General features: G+C 32.0%; 1 protein-coding gene across 1 annotated transcript in view; it reads right to left on the bottom strand.

Annotated features, from left to right (window-relative positions):
* The window catches only part of LOC148616871 (macrophage mannose receptor 1-like), a 114466-nt gene that overhangs the window by 79547 nt on the left and 16809 nt on the right, over window positions 1-18110 (bottom strand). Inside the window, exons 7-16 of the mRNA XM_088584015.1 lie at window positions 17211-17275; window positions 15433-15545; window positions 14610-14736; window positions 12668-12744; window positions 11287-11403; window positions 9722-9829; window positions 8714-8791; window positions 6605-6874; window positions 5314-5550; window positions 1978-2022 (exon numbers count right to left, since the gene is read on the bottom strand). Of these exons, the coding sequence (XP_088440141.1) occupies window positions 1978-2022; window positions 5314-5550; window positions 6605-6874; window positions 8714-8791; window positions 9722-9829; window positions 11287-11403; window positions 12668-12744; window positions 14610-14736; window positions 15433-15545; window positions 17211-17275 (1237 nt within the window). The remainder of the gene's footprint in view (window positions 1-1977; window positions 2023-5313; window positions 5551-6604; window positions 6875-8713; window positions 8792-9721; window positions 9830-11286; window positions 11404-12667; window positions 12745-14609; window positions 14737-15432; window positions 15546-17210; window positions 17276-18110) is intronic.

Raw genomic sequence — 18110 nt, 5'->3', positions numbered from 1 at the left:
TACAACAAATCTGATAGTGAACAGAAGTAAACTCAACATCTCACATATCAATAATTTGTTTTTGCATGGAAAATCTAGAAATAATTGAAATGGAATCCACCCTCGTAGGCCCCCATTTAAGCAATTAAGTCATCTATATAAAAATAATTAGTCATGAAACGAATTCGTCACAAAAAATAAAACAGGAATTTGACCTTGAAATCAAATTTATTAGATATCTTATATAAAAAAACTTTAAGTTATATAAGATATAAGATATCTAATATCTTAAATGAAATATCTTAGAAATATCTTTTAAAATTCATAAGACATCTCATATTTTTATACGAAATCTTAAAAAGAATATAATTTATCTCATGAACTTTATGATATCTTATAACTATACTGGCATGCCATATTTATATTTAATCCTTGTTCAAGATACCTCATGTACTTCATAAGATATCTTATAAAAGTAACAGGATATCTTATTAAGTTCATGAGATATCTTACATTAAAAATGTTAATAAAATATCTTATAAAGTTAATGAAATATCTTGTAAAGTTTATGATATATCTTATATACTATGTACAATATCTTATATATTTAATGAGATATCTTATTTAGAAAAACTTTTAAGATATCTCGTATCTTTTATAAGATATCTTATAAAGAATATAAGATATCTCATAAATTTTATTTGATATGTCAAAAACTTTATAAGATATCTTACAAAGTACAAGAGACATAGAATAAATATAAATATGGCACGCCATAAAAGACTATATTGAAAGACAAAAAAGTTAGAGATTGATTGACTGTGGTTTGAGTTCCTATGGCAAACACTTTACATATTCCAAGACGAGGATGTTTGATTTAACTGAACAGACCCTGCTTTGTGCTAGTCTGACTATGTGTGCTGGATTTTTAATGTGTTACCTCACACGTGTCATAGTTTTCCTTTCCTCTTTTGTCTAGCCTGGACTTTTTATGAGCAGCACGGCAGGTACCCTACCGGTGCACCTGGTCCATGCTCCCTGTTTTTAGTGGAGTCTGAGCTGCTCATTTGCTTTTGTTACTTTGTATGTATGATTAAAGTTATTTTATGTTCTTTGTTGTGTATGTCTGCTTTCCATGTCTGGTCTTTGTTTCTGGATTACATTCTTTTGATTACAGCTATAACCTTGGTTCCATTGATTACTCTTTAACAGTTTCAACACATTATTTTGACTGAGCCAATCAGTTGCCATTCTATCTCCTATTAGCTCTTTGCTTGGCAAAGAAGCAGTGACTACTAATTTCACAGTCTTAATAGATTCAACCTTGAATTAAACCCATCAACCAACAGAAAATTATAATATTTATTCTCTCTATGTGTAACATCAAAGGCAGATCCTGATAGTAAATTTAAAGGAGTCTAGACCCATTTATGAAATTGCAAATTTTCAAAAGTGAAAGTATTAAGATAAGAGTGAAAAATACTCAAAAAGGTAAAAAGTTCAATAAATAATCATGCAAATGCAGGAGTATAGTATTAATTATCACAAGTGAATACAATTTCCATTTTCTCACACTATTCCCAGAGGAAAAGATTTTGACTTAGAATTTGGGTTTTATTTTGTAAATTCTGTGAATGATTTCTGTTTTTACTACTGCGAAAAATGCTACTTATTAATCATAATAATAAAAACTAGCATTATTAGATTTTTAAAACAAAACTGTAGCAAGTTTTTTTTTTTTTTATCAAAATCACAAAATGTTAAGTCCAGACAAAATAGTAATAATCAATGCATGTAAAAATTTATAAATTTACAGGATACATACAAATAATGTCAACAATGTAATTTCCGGTCAAAATCAGATCAGCTGATCTGGTCTGAAAAAAAAAATACACATATAAAGCGCACCTGTGTATAAAACGCAGGTAGAAGTCACCTGAAAAAAAATAGCGGCTTATACACCGGAATATACGGTAACTTAAAATAATATCTTCTTACCCATGGTAGTAGTTGTTGTAGTTGTTAGTGGAATTGCTGCACCAACTGAAATATAAAAGGATATAAGACTTCCAAATGTTAACTTACCTAACATTGTGCTGAGTCTTCATTAAAAAAGACCTGATATTATAAAAACGCTTATAAATGTCACCTTTGCATTTAAAGTCTTGGTATTTTCTTTGTGGAAATTTTACTTGAAAAGGAAAAAATTATATTTGAATCAACACAATGTGAAGCAAACTGGGAGACAATGGTGATGCCAACTTCGTCCAATAATATTTTAGTGAATCTTACAATGGAAGTGAATTTGAGGGATTTGATGCAGACAATGTAAATGATAATTTTGTTGTTCTTCGAGAAATTGAATTTGATCAGGCTAGAAATTGTGTAGAAATGACTGAGGACATAGATATCAGATGGACCAGTGTTGACAGTCCCTGGTTTCATGCATTTTTCACTGCTATGCCTGGATTAAACAAAATGCTGTTAACACTGGAGGTTTTTGATTCTTGTAAAAATAGTAGCATACACAATCAATTTCAGCCATTTTATCATTGTTTTACCACCGGCTGACCATTTATTCTGATATTTTACCCCCCACTATCGCTCGTAGCATACATAGTCAATTTCAAAGATCATATGACATAAAATAAAACTGTTATCATAAATGGTAAATTGATTGTTAATTAAGAAATAAATCATGGAAATTCCATTTTATCATTGTTTTACAACATGCTGACCATTTATGCCGATATTTTACCCTTCACTTCCTTTTGGGGTAAAATAATACAGCATAAATAGTCAGCCCATGGTAAAACAATGTGATTTATTTCGATTCTAATAGGACAATAACGGTACTTTTTTACATTTTCGTGACCTATTACAGTAATCATATTGGTCAATATTTGGCTGTACACTACGCTATATCAGTTGAAATAGTCGCTAGTAAAACTTGGCTTTGTATTTTTTAAAATAAAGAAAAGGGTGAATTAAGTAGAACAATGTTAGATATGGCAAAAGTTGTTTGCATTATATGGTCAGAGTGTTCATACATACATGGACAAGCACAATGTTTCATTCATTGACGATTGTTATTTTTTGGCTTCATATATGATGGCGCTTGTGGCATGTGGCAAATGCTACCGAGTATGTGTAAGAGATGTTTACAGAATATTTCATTTCACCTTTTTTCAAATTTTTTAAACCTGTCCAAAAATTAATTTGCAATTACATTCAAAGACTGCTTGAGAAAGTAATTTCCTAGATGTACATATTTAAGATTTTTAAAAATAGAAACTTTTTAACAATTTTCCCACCAATTTTACTTGTGTTAAAATTATTGCCTTCACTTCCTGTTTGACAATTATAAAATATTTATGTTTGACTGATAAGTGTTAAACAGAACATGCTTAACACATTTAATGGTTCTTTAAACATTTTGCGAGAACTAAATTTCCTTAAAGGAAGTTAATTACTGTACATCTTTCAAGGCTAAAAAGAAGTCCCTCAAATCTTTATTTGATTAATAGACTAAATCTTAATTTTATTTACAGCAATGATAGAATATTATTAAGCTGAATACATGCTTGAGACATATTAATTCATTTTGAAGGGGATATTAATAGATAAAAAAGGAATAATATATGAACTATATTCTGTGTATTGTTTAGAAACAGTAGTGAAGTTCCTGACATGAACTGGTGACATAAGATATTATGATTCTGAAGTATCAAAGATCAAAAGAACATCAAACTCAGGTGTAAATGCACAACATTTGTCTGATTTAAGTAAAATTATTATATTTTGGAATCTATAGATATTTTACATACATAAACTTTTTTTGTATCTCAAAGAGAGAAAGATGAAAGCTTAAAATCAAGTGTACAGTCTGAGATAAGAATATTAGGAAAAATGCAGCATCAGCAGCCAAATGCTGTGTTTACTGTTTGGCTTTGAAAAGGCTAATGATTGATCGATCACCTATCTGTAAAATAATTTTGAAGATCAGTTCAGTAACTGTACCTTAAGAAAGTTTCAATTTGAAAAAAATGCAAAGAAGTAGATTAGGTATTAAAGCCATACAATAAAATATATCAACAAATGCTGCTAGTTTTTACAGAGTAATAAAACAAATTTATAAGGCTAGAATAAAGCAAATTACCCGGTAAATTTTAGGTTCTCAGGCCATCTTTCATGAAAACAAACTAGGAAAGGAGAAATTTGTTTTTTACTTTCTAGCTTCCCCCAAAAAATGAGAGTGCATTTTACAATGTATATTGAAATAACAAGAAATAGTTATAAAGGATTCTATTTATTGATATGGCAAAAAAACCCAGAGGCTCTTAAGAGCCTGAATCCCTCACCTGGCTTGATACACTGTATTGTTTGTAAAAGCAACCATGGTTTTTCAAGTCAATGGATACAAATTCTGTCCAGTAGTTTTTGAAAAGATTGTTTAATGTAATATAATCAAAAATAACAACAAAAAAAAACATCTAAAAATGGCAAAAACCAGGGGCAGATACAGGGTCTCAAGGTAGGTGGGGTAAATAGAATTAAAGGAAATTTTGTGGGTAAAATTTCTGAAAATCAAGATTTTATGCATAAAAAAGGTGGGTTTTTTTGCAATTCTGGGGTGGGGGCTACGTCTGGCAGGCCCGTCCTTAAATCCCTGCCGGAAAACTATAGCATAGGTTAACAAATTTTAATTCATAAAAAAAAATGAAAGATAGATCTCTATCATGCCTTACACTTTTTCCAAGTCAAAACTTAGTTAAACCTAACAGTTTTGGAGATATATGCAAAAAACTGCTGTATGAAACCTATGTTCTATTTTTAGGAACGGTGGCAATGTTTTTTTACTAATAATAAATTCAATCAGTAAACTCCAACATGGTTCATCAGATTTTCACGAAACTTTGGCTACAGATTGATGTCATCATATTGAACACTTTTACCCTACGTCAGACTTTTGTTAAACCTTTCAGTTTCATAGATATAGACGAAAAAACTGCTGTCTGACCTCCTATGTTCTATTTTTGATAACAGCAACCATGTTTTATATTCAAAATCCAAGCATAGACTTTGTGCAGGATACCCTAAGAAAGAATCATACCAGCTTTCATTGAATTCTGTCCAGTAGTTTTAGAGGAGAAGATGTTTGAAGAAAATGTCATTGGCAACAACGACAACAAGAGACACCAATTGATGGCAATGGCTCACATGGCCTACCACCAGGTGAGCTAAAAAATAGCTAATAAGGCATATGAAAGCCTGAAAACCAAAAAACTTAACTTTAAATTGCCACAATGAAATTTGTTTTTAAGTAATACTTACTACAATATGGTATATCACAATATTCCCACCTTTGGTTTACGTCTGTTGTGTAACACCATGGCCCATATGGCTCATTGTCAGGGTTACGGCAATAATTTTTCTGGTTGCCTAAAGTTCTTGAATAAGAATGTTTATGGGGATATGTAGTTATCCATGCCTGACAGGTCCGCCCACTTTTTGTGATACTGACAGTGCCTGTGTAATTCTTACCACTCTGGGTCATTCTACATTCTGACACTGTAAAGATAAATCAAGAAGCTCAGGTTTACCCCCACTTTCACAAGTGTTTGGTATTGTACAGAAATCATTTACAAGGTATGCCCCATCTATATAACTATCCAATGAGACCTGAGATTTTTGTGAGATAATTTGGATGGGCAAAATGGACAGACAGACAGGCAAGGTGATTTGAATATACTGGTACCACACAATTGTTGAGTGGAGGTGTAATATTGTAAATTTTGGTAGGCTGTACATGTGTAATAAAGAGTAACCACTAATCAGCAGTATTAGAACCAAGAATCAAGAAAGAAAATATGCTAGTAAACTTGGAAAATGTATAATGTAAATTGTGGGAAACCTCTCTTTAAAATCAAACCAATGCCAAGTGGTTAAGAAGTCACATGCATTTCACAAGGAAAAATTAATTGCATCTATGAAGGCATCTTTGAAAGAATTTTTTGTTGAATTAAAGGAAATATAATTATATGTTGATAGACTGTAAGAAGATTTACAATCAATCTATGACATAACTCAATTATGGACTGAATCAATTACTTCCTAAACTCCGTGTTTCATGCAACTTCAAAACAATGCAATACCTACAAAGCACAGTAAAGTTAACATTCTGCCAATTATAGTACAAGTTAGTATCAGTCTCTGTAAGAATCAGGCAGTGGATGAAACATGGTATAAAAAAAACCATCATTTTGATAGTGTAATTTGACTATTTGCACCATGAGAATCAAGGAAAACAGACGATATATTCCGTATCATGCTGGTGCATTGAGTTATACTGTCATTGAAATCCACTGAAAATGACAATTTCAAGGGCAGATAACACTGTAAAAACCTCATTATTCTAACATTCTATTGCAAAATGTCTGAGCTAAGCCAGTGATGCAGAGATCAAATAATGATCTTTTCAAATACAGACAGCATCCTTGAGTGGTATTACATTATCAGATTGGTGAGTTCTTGACATGCATGTTTTTGATTTTTCCCCCTTTGCCTGATTCTTACAAACACTTGCACTTAAAACAGAACATCATTTGTTATATCTTGTTCTTACCCATTGTTTTAGGATCAAACACAGCTGCTATTGGATTAGTGGAACACTTTTTTTGATTCATCTGATGTTTATATCCAAAGCTTTGAAGTATATGAGTACAATGTTTAGGTTGCTTTATGAGGCAATTGTATGTTGTTCTTAAAACAATGCATATTGTTGATTCATAGAATGCTTTTGCAGCTTGTTCCATCACAGGGCTATTTCCTCTATCACTCATATCTTTGCCTCTTTGGTATAATTCATCACACAGTGCTGTCTGGCATGAAGACACTAAAAATATGACAAATCATATATTCCTTTTCTTCTACTACAAGGTCAATATTACAAAACAATATTAAGCAGTGAATACATGAACATTTTTTCAAGGGGGTAATTTTCGTTAAATTCACAGTTTGAAATATCAGCAAAATTAACCAAAAAGTATAAAAGAACAGCGTTCCAATGTCCCCGGTGAAAAAAAAACTGGAAAACTGTTAATTCACTGAAATTTTTTAAGTCAAAAGGCCGTAACTTCCATAAAAATCATTCAACCATAACCAAAATCAAATTTAATCTGTAACTTCTCATAGTAAGACTACATACAAAATATACTATCAATTAGTATAACCATTACAAAACAAGAGGCTCCCAGGAGCCTGAATTACTGACCTGGTTGAATTTTGTCTTTTAAAGCCAATAAATTTAACAAAAAGTTGTCCAACAATTTAACCTCAAAAAGTCTTTGGTAGGACTTATCAAAAGGACCATTTCAACAATTGAAAGTTTCTTTCAATCTATCATAGTTTTCAAGATATTGACTGAAAACTGTAAAAAAAAAAATATTATTTTTCACCTTTCAAGGGCAATAACTATTACAAGGAGTCATTTGACAACTTTGATCTCTGAAGACTTTTGTGGTCCTAATAATAAAGATCATTTCAGCTCTTGAAAGAATTTGGCTAAATTAACGGTTTTGGAGATATATGCAAAAAACTACTGTCTGACCCCTATGTTTTATTTTTAGTAGCAGCAGCCATGCTTTTCAAGGGATCAAAAATCCCCACATCAGTTTATGCAGGATACACCAATGACCATCCATACCAAGTTTGTTTCCAATTGATCAAATAATGTCAGAGGAGAAGATTTTTGACAGAAATAACATTAAAAATAGCAAAAATCGTTGAAAAAGGGCAATAGCTCCAACATGGCTTAACAGATTAAAACCAAAATTTGACCAATGATAGATCTCATCATGCTGAAAACTTTTAGCCTATGCCAAAATTTATCTAAACTGATTTTCTGAGATATATGCAATAAACAACTGTCTGACCCCTATGTTATATTTTTAGTAAAAGCGGCCATGTTTTTCAACACATCAAAAATCCCTACATCAATTCTATGTAGGATACCCCTAGAAACATTTGTACCAAATTTGGTTTCCATTAATCAAGTAGTGTCAGAGGAGAAGATGTTTGAAAGAAATAAAATGAAAAATAGCACAAAAATTTCAAAAAAAGGCTTAATTGATTGAAACGAGTATATCTCATCATGCTGAGCACTTTTAACCCACAACAGAATTAGCCCGGGATTTCCATGTCCCCTCACGACCGAAAAAAAAAATACCCTCTTTTAATTTGGGAAAGAAATTTAGACATGTGACCACAAAATTTACACCAACGCAAAATGATGGTCGCTGCAAAATTATAAAACATAAAACTGAACAAAAATGCTTATGTTCAATATCAGAGCACCTACATTGAGATTAGTCCCCACAAATGTTTTAGTTAAAACATGCTCATTAAGAGCAAATATATGGAGACTATTTTTTCTCAAATGTTATAAGAAAATCAAACTAAATTAGTACAAATAATGTGTTTTCTACCTACAGAAGAAGTAGACATAGGGTAAACGACACAACTCTTGAAATCAGTGATATGTTTGTATCAATTTCAATTTCACCAAAGTCTATAAAGCTTTCATTTGAAACTGAATGAAATCAGTCCAAGTTACTTGAATGCTTACATGAGATTAATGTAAAATGCTGAATACAAATGTTCCAATGATTTGTAAGAGTTGTGTTCCTCACCCTAGGTCTACCTTCTCAAGTAACACTATATCAATACTACATACAAGTTGTTCCTAGGGTTGTACTGATAGTTGTTGTTGTACCGGGAGTTGTCTGTTTCACTGTCGTTGTTGTTGTTGGAGCTGAAACATAATAAAATGATACATCAAAATATCTATGTATAGAGTCAATGAAGGTTAATCAAATCAATCCATAAAACATGAAAACAACAATTTAAGTACTTCTCTGTCTAAGATTCAGGCAAAATATATATATGGTTGGGCACATGAGGAATAAAAACACCGTGATTTCACTGCATTATCCAAGTATTTATAGCTCATACCCGCTAGAAATAACCATCAAAGTGTTTGTTAACTTTGCCTTTTAAAATATTGAAAGGTTAAATTTAGTTAAGATGTACTATGAAAAAATGGAAGGAAAATTTTCCAACACTTTCTTACTATATAATCAGTAAAAAAATGACACAGATGCTTCAGGATGAATTTGAGTTGTTTTCTAGTTACATGTATATTTTAGTCATAAAAGACCAAATTGAGATCAATGATGTGCCACCATTTGCCTGATTCTTACACAGAATGGTACTTAAATAACAACAAAGCTGAGAAAATAAGCACTGGAAGTATATGGCAGGATTGACATAGATCCATTAAATGACGCAACTTTTACTATTCAAAGGTATTGGGCTACCACTTAAAATATGTGTTTCCAAGGCAACTTCTATCAAGTATGAGAATAAATGGAGCTACTCTTTCTAAAGCATTAGAAGTCACTATTAGTTTATTTTTGTGAGAGTGCATAGTTTATATATGATGTCTTGTTTTCTTCAGTTTTAATAAGTGAGGTTGATATACTGTGTATATAAATTGTCTTTATTTCCTGTGTTCACATCACATCACATGTTTTTGGATTTTGAAGTACTTCCATCATTCCACTATTGACGCTTACATATTTTTTACCAATATTTACATTTCTACACATTTAGACAAATGGCTATATTATTACTCTAAGCATACAAGTAGAAATCAAATCTTCATCTTAAAAAATAAGCTTACTAGTTGTAGTTGGTGCTACTGTTGTTAAACTTGTCTTTGCTGGAGATTCGCAAACAAACTTTAATTTTTTATTACATGAAAAGTCCTTATTCCAATGTCCATCATTCACTGAAAATTCATAAATTGCAAATGTACATTGATGCAAACCATTTTCTAAATAAGTCTATGTCAATTTGGGATCTCCATATTAAGGATTTCCATCAGTTTCATCGCTAATTTAAATGAGATCAATGATAAACAGATAAACTGGAAGACATATCACTTAGATGTTGCTCTGAAAATATTGTAATATTATAATGTGATACTGTTTGCCTTTTAAAATATTGCCAAAAATAAGGCTGCAAATCCCAGAAGTTTTCCTATTTTGTTTTTTTTTCAGTTTTTTTTTAATGGCTTACTGGTATATTATACCTAAAAGGTACAAAAAGTTCTAAAATAAAGTCAAATATTAGTAATAAAACTAAAAATACTACCTGGTAATCCTGTCTATGTACTTCAGTACATATTTCAAGGTTTCCTAATTACAAGGAAATGGAGCTTATTTATAAAAATAAAAGGTTGGGGCAATTTTGAAACAAGAGGCTCCCAAGAGACTGAATCACTCACCTGGTTAAATTTTTGCCTTTCAAGGGCAATAACTCTAAAAGGAGTTGTCAAACAATTTTCACTAAAAAGAAGACTTTGGAAGAATTATTTTAACTATTGAAAAAATAAATAAAAAAGAGCAAAAAATAAAAAAAATGTTCAAAAAGGGAAATAACTCAAACATGGCTTAACAGATTAAAAAAATAATTTGACTACATATAGATCTCATCAGTTAGAACACTTTTACCTATGTCAGAATTTCACTTAACCTAACAGTTTTGGAGATATATGTGAAAAACTTCTGTTTTACCCCTAAGTTCTATTTTTAGTACATGTATTAGCGGCCATGTTTTTCGATGGATAAAAAATCCCAACATCAGTTCTATGCAGAATACCCCAAGGAACATTCATACCTATAGTTTGATTCCTTTTGGTCCAGTGGTTTCAGATGAGAAGAGTTTTCAAAAATTGTAAATGATAAAAGATGACAATGACGACAACCACCAATTGATGGCAATAGCTTACATGGCCTATGGCCTGGTGAGCTAAAAAAGGAAATTCTGGTAACAAGTTCTGACTGAAAATACCCCCTCCCCTTCAGTTTGATTATCTCCCTTCAAAATCATATTCCATCATGCGCATCAACATATGATGCCTTATTTTATAGTAATTGTTCATCAAAATCTCATGAGTGGTTGCACTGAAAAGAAATGTTGACAAACCATTGGACCGCATGTTGAACAGACAAATAGGGTGATTCCTATATATCCCTAAACTGTGTTTGCAGAATTGTGTATACTGTACTTTCACAATTGGTATCAATTTCTTCTGGTATGCCGAAATTGTGTTCATTATAGAAAAATTTTAAAAAATCAGTATGAAATTTATATTTAATTTCATTGTACTGTTTTGCTAGGCCTAATGATTTCTTGATGACCATTCTCCATTTAATAAAGCTGTTTATTTCTATAGATACTTACTAACATCCATATAACCACAGTCATACAAGGTAGCATTATTTTCTGGAGACATATATGTCCAGTGATTCAACTTTGGAATCTCTCCTGTACTTTTCCAAAACCAATTGTTGTTCTTCTCTAAAAATTAAAAAACAAGACAAATTATTATTAACTTTATGTATTGACTAACGTTCGAATATTTGCCTAAATATGATCAAAACTGATAATATGATACGAAATACAAAAGTGCACCAATACAGGATATAGCCGTCCAATACGGATTTAGCCATCCAATATGAGATTTTGCCATCCAAAACGGCTTTTACCCATCCAATACATCATATTGGACTGGTTAAAATCCATATCGGCCTAGCGTATTTGACTTGTTAGTCCATAAAGGTATAAGTATGTAAGGTTTTCCATATTGGCTGAGTTATTGGTCCTCAGCTTGAAATATTGTACTCCAGCTATGCCTCAGTCCAATATGGCTAGGCTCAGATCAATAACTAAGCCAATATGGAAAACCTTGCGCAATAATACTATAGTATTTATTCCCAGCAAAACTAATATTTTTTTGACATACACTGCTTTGACATATTCACCATACCTATTCTCCTTGTATTTAGTTAATTCTTTACCTATTGCTAGTTCAAATGAGGATGTTACCTTACTAGCATTTTGCATACAGCAATTCATTATTTAAATGTTGTGATATCTAGATAATATTGTGTAGGCATGTACATTGCCTATAGAAGTGAGCAAATGGAGTTCAACCTTCTTGAATTTTCACTTTTAGCTTACCAGCAGCTCAAGCTATATCCTTTCAAGTTTTAGGGAGTGATTCAGAAAATGTACAAAGTTTGGCAATAAAACAATTCTCCATGAATATTTTACATGTAACCTGTGACATGAACAAATGTATCTGAAACTGACACAACTTTGCAGAAATTTCAATCATGATTGCCTTTCCGACCTTAGAAAAGCTATGCTTTGATTTGAATAATACAATAATACAGTAACAGCAAAGAGAGATGCATAAGTACAGTTGTCAGTGCATTCAACTTCTCCCGAACTTTTGCATAAATATTACATGAAGCAGTCAAAAAATAAACAAAAGCACTGAAGACGACTGCATATTTTCAATGATAAAAATAAACATGTATCTGCTTTTATTTATTGTACCTGATAAGTGTAAATTTCTGATTTTCTTGCAGCAGAACATCCACTTTCAGACTGTTTCTGCTGACTACCGAAGTTATTCCAGTTGAGCTGATAGCAATCACTGGGTAACATCTCAAGGATATTATTTTCATTTATACACACATTGCTGTTGAGCTCACTTTGTGTTCGCCATAAGTTCTCATTCAATATTATTTGACACAGTACATTAGATAATACTTACTGGTCAATCCAATCCATATTTGATCAGTATCATCTCTGTCTTTCAGAATACTTATCAAATAAGAGGACTTGCTAGCACTAGAATGAAATGATTAATACATTAAAAATGAGAAAAAATGTGTCAATATTCTGCCCTAGAATTATCTAAAGGCTCCACAAAGCCTCAATCGCTCACCTATATATATATATCAAAAAGCAACATTCTTTTTTTTTGTAAAAGTAGCCATGTTTTTTCTAGGATAAAAATTGTTAACTCTCATACTTAAGGAACAGTTATATCAACTTTCAATGAATTCTGTCAGATAGTTTCTGAAAAGGCTATTTATAAATAGCAAAAAGGACAATAACTCCAACATGGATAAACACATGGATTTAACTACAAGTAGATCTCACCATGCTAAAGACTTTTATGCATGCCTGGATATCTATTTAAACATAACAGTTGGGGAGATATATGGGAAAAACTGCTGTCTGACCTCTATGCTAAATTTATGGTAATGGCGGCCATGTTTTTTCACAGATCAAAATTACACTGATAATATTTTGTGCAAGATGACCTAAGGAACAGGCATACTAACTCTAATTGAATTCTATAGAATAGTTTCCTAGAAGTACCGTGTGAAAATAGTATCAAAAATAGCAAAAAAATATCCAAAAAGGGCAATGACTCTAACATGGGTCAACAGATATTCACTAAAAATTGACAAACGATAGATCTTATCATGCTGAACACTATTACCCTACTTCAAAAATGGTAGTAACATTGATTTACAGATTCTAATGAAAATTTGACCACAGGTAGATCTCACCATGCTTAATGGATGTTAGAATTTGGCTGAACTTAATGGTTTTGGAGATTATCAGATATATATGCAAAAATTGCTCTCTTGCCCCTATGTTCTACTCTTCATAATGGTGGCCATGTTTTTTGATGGATCACAAATCAAAGCATAAAATTTGCATAGGATACCCTAAGAAAGAATCATACCAACTTTCATTTGTTCAAAGCCACCCCATGAATTTTCAGACAAACAGACTGAAGGATGGGGAACAGACAGACATACTGATCACTATACATTGCTCTGCTCTCCAATTTAGGTTGAGGTAAAATAGTCATCATCTGTTATGGTGGGATGTCACTTAATGGATATATCATACTTTTTCATAAAATTGTGCATGTGCAGTCATTCATTTCATCGAATTATATTTCAATATCAACTTTTTAAAAGGGTCTAAGGATTGATTTCATAGATCATTTAAACAAAGAAATATAGTAAAAAGTAAGAAAAAATGTTAGAAAATTTTACGTTTTCAATAATATTTTTTTTCAATTTTATTTCCCAACAATCCAAAAACTGAACTGAAATAGAGTGAGAAAATATGAATCAATTGGTGCCAAGGAAAGTATACCTTATGGAGCATCTTTTTTCAGGAAACATACACAAACTTTAACAACTGACCAAACATGACGAGTTTGATGTTCAATTTGCTGATGCCAGGTGTTATTTCAAACCTGATGTTTCAACCTTTGCATGTGTATGCAGCAAAAATGACTCATGACTTTGGTACTTCCACTAACAAGCTATGATCTTTTACAGTTTTTGCCTTATTTTTTTTCACCCCACTTGGAAGTACTTCCCATTTTCTACTTGCCTGAACATAAATTGAAAGGCAATTTTGATGTAAGATAATAAAAGAATTGATTTTCTTTATTTTATTTCCAAAATGACATTAGGTGAGTGGGTAAGGTCCAAGACTGCTTTAATATTTTTGCAATATCAGCAGACACCTTCTACTTTTGTAATCAAGAACACACAGTCAAAGGGAGATAACTCTAAAGACAATGTAATTAAGTAACATCTCACTTTAATATTATGAGAAAGAATTTCTAAAGAATAGGATGATAAAAGACAGCATTTATAACAAATGAAGTTCCCACTAACCTTGTTATTTCTACCAAAATCATTCCCTTGGTTCTGCAAATAATATCGGCGTACATTTTTCGTTGTTTTGATGCAGAAATGTAGTAACACATGGACTGATGTTGTAACAAACCATCACCACATATACCTAAAACAAATTCTCTTGTTTGATTACTGTTAACTGGAAAATTCGTGGTGGCATAATTTTCATGTTATTATTCTCATTGGGAAAATTTCACAGTTTACAGTATATATATCTGGAAAAAATACCAAAGTGTTCAAAATAGAAAGATATTTCAGAGAAAATTTAAACAGCTGTGATCTACATACACAATGAAATATCAGAATAAAATACAAAAACTGAAAATAAGAAAAACAAGAAACCACACTAAAGCACTTTGAATATGAACTCCCACAAAAAAACAGGAATGTGATCAGGTAGCATGTCTTCCTCCACCAGCAGCAACCCATCACAATGCAAGCAGGTAAAATCCAGTAACAACATTTATGTACATGTAAGCACTTGATTGTAAAAATTTTATATTTTCATTTAATTTTTTTTCTTGCTTTGTTGTATTGTTTTTCTTTTTTCTTTATCATTCCACAAATTGAAATTAAATGAAAAATCAGTAAAAATATTCATGAATGAAATGGTGTAAGACTAGTGACTAGTTTCTGTTTCTATGAAAACAAAACACTGTATCACTGTGGCACCATTATGACTTCTTCACAATGGACAAATCCCAGGGGCTATTACAAAACATTCAACATTTCGATATTTTGGGGCAATATTCATAGCATTATGTCCCTACACCTTTAGACATGTATTCTTAAGATACATTACCTTCTGGCTTTTGACAAATAAACTGTTTGTTGTTGGTACAATCATCAGGATAGATACTCCTCAGTGGATACTTAACTGTACTGTTAATGCTCATACAGGCCATTCCATCTTTACTGTGGAATGTATAAAATACTTATTGTCCGCCCATTTCTTTAAGTTGATAAAAAAATATCTTGGTCTCTCTGTGCAACTCTTATAAACTTTTGTCATAATATTCATTTAAAAGATTCTTTAATAAATCCATATCTATATCAACAAAATAGGAGAGATGACAGTGAACAGCCTCTTCAATCCAAGTTTCTGAGGCTCTAGCAAAGAACATTTGCTTTGGGAGCAATCATTTTTAATTTTTATGGGCGGGAGGCTAAGATCAAATTTATAATTCTGCCATTTTATTTTGAGAAAATTTAGGTCCTGCCTTATTTTTTATTCTTTGACTACAAACAAAAAATTTTAGGGCAACAATAGATCTTGCCTATTTAGCTCACACCTGACCATAGGCCATATGAACTATTGCCAACACTTGGCAGCTTTGTCGTTATCAATTTATCAAACATCTTCTCCTCTCAAAAACTACTTTATGGATTTGGATGTAACTTGGCATGAAAGTTTCTTAGGGTATCCTGCACAAAGTTTAAATTTTGATTTTTGATCTGTCAAAAACATGGCCACCATTTCTAAAAATAGAACATAAGGGACAGACAACTGTTTCTCACTTATATCTCCAAAACTGTTCGGTTTAAGTGTCAAATTAAATTCTGACATTGGGTGAAAGTGTTCAGCATGATGAGATCAAAATTCATCTTGACTTACTTCATTAATAAGGCAATAATAGTTTGCCAGGTGAGCAATTCAGGCTTTTCTTATGACCAGTCCAGCCTTTTATTTCTTGAAAATTTCAAATCTGCCTTCCTCCCCCCTCCCCCACCCCTCATTAAAATAAAATAGTAGTTCCCTTAGGCCTCACTTACTACTTCTGGGTCAAATGGCCACCACTCTATGTAGTACCAAAAACACATTGAACTTAGATCTATGCATTGAAAACATTTACAATTTTTTTCAACAGATACACAGAATTCACTCTCAATTACAAATGTACTTGTAAAGGACTAATAAGTTTGGGTATCTCTCACCCTTTGTTTTACAGTAATATTCTACACAAAGCACAGAAAGCTCAATATTAACCAAATAACTATCCAAACCTTTGAATAGGCTCACATGTAAGGGTACAGTTATGGTATTGTTCTTAAATCGTTAAGGATAGCATTTTTTGGTAATAACATTGATTGCTCATTGGGTCTTTATGTAGAAATTAAAACGTTATATCTAAAAGCAGTTTTTGGCATGACATGGGTTGTGTCCTCATTGTTTGACTAATGATGTTCATAATTCTCATCCCCGCACAGGAAGAATTGGGATTGATTTTACATATGATGGAGACATAACTTTTTGTAGGATTCAACTGGTCTGGAGCTGGCATTTCAGTAAACTGCTAGTAGTCCTTAGTTTATACATTTATTGTATGCAGGATACCCCAAGGAAAATTTATACCAAGTTTGGTTCCAATTGGTCAAGTAGTGTCAGAGGAGAACAGTTTTGAAAAATTGTTAATGATGACGACAGACGATAACAACGGACATTGATGACGATAACGAAGGACACCAAGTGATGGCAATAGCTCACGTGGCCTTCAGGCCAGGTGAGTTAAAAAGGCTATAATTTACAATAAAACAAAACTTGTGCCACATACAGAAAATTATAAGCAAATAAAAACATACTTTCTAAGAGGTTTAATAAATTCATCTACTCCAGTCGTCACAGAAGAATCTGTTAGGTAATAAACCTGAAAATGCCAAAAAATACCAATAATACAGAAAACTAATATGAAGAAAGGCTTGAGGGATGGAGCTATTTGTAATCAAATAACATTAGACTCTGTTGATAATTCACATTATATTGCTGATGTCTTGACCAACAGAAATCTTCAAGACCTCCTATAACACACACTGTGCTTCTGAATTAAAGGTTTCAACAATTACATCCTAACTGCTGACGTCACTTCTGATTTTGAACCGCTCATGTTTTGACATATCTACATATGTAGGACATTGCTGTTGCTCCATCGATATTACTCTTAACAGATGTTATGTTGTTAAAAACAAGTTTAAATCATCTTCTCAACACACTGAAGAAGATGTCAAAATAATGGAATTATTTATAGGCAACAATTTGATACCTAATCAGTGTTAAACAAATGCTTTTCAACAGACAGTTGGTATACCGATGAGAACAAATTGTGCACTTCTGTTTGCAGATTTGTTCTTTCATGCTGATAAGGCAGATTTCATGGCAGATCAGGTTCAAAAGAAAAAATGGCCCTTTAAACTCAGTTCCCACTTCATAAGTGATGTTTTATCATTGAGTAAAGTAAGAGTTTTTACATCACATTTATATCAAAGAACTTTAAAGGACAATACAGGAATTAAAAGGTCTGTCTTATATCTTGATCTACTACTAAGGTGTGGCTATCTCAATAGAACAGATTTGTTGAGTGTCTATTTGTCCCACATTTTCTCATAAACCTAGATATGACAGGAAATGAGCAACATTGTGGGTATTCCTAGAAAACCAAAGGATATTTACCTACCTGTACCCAGCTCCATTCTCCTAATTTTTAG

The sequence above is a fragment of the Perna viridis genome, chromosome 5 (assembly GCF_037379345.1).
Source record: "Perna viridis isolate PV_CMFRI_1.1 ecotype Kerala chromosome 5, ASM3737934v1, whole genome shotgun sequence".
NCBI classification, from domain to species: domain Eukaryota; kingdom Metazoa; phylum Mollusca; class Bivalvia; order Mytilida; family Mytilidae; genus Perna; species Perna viridis.
This window is presented reverse-complemented; position numbering and strand designations above follow the sequence as displayed.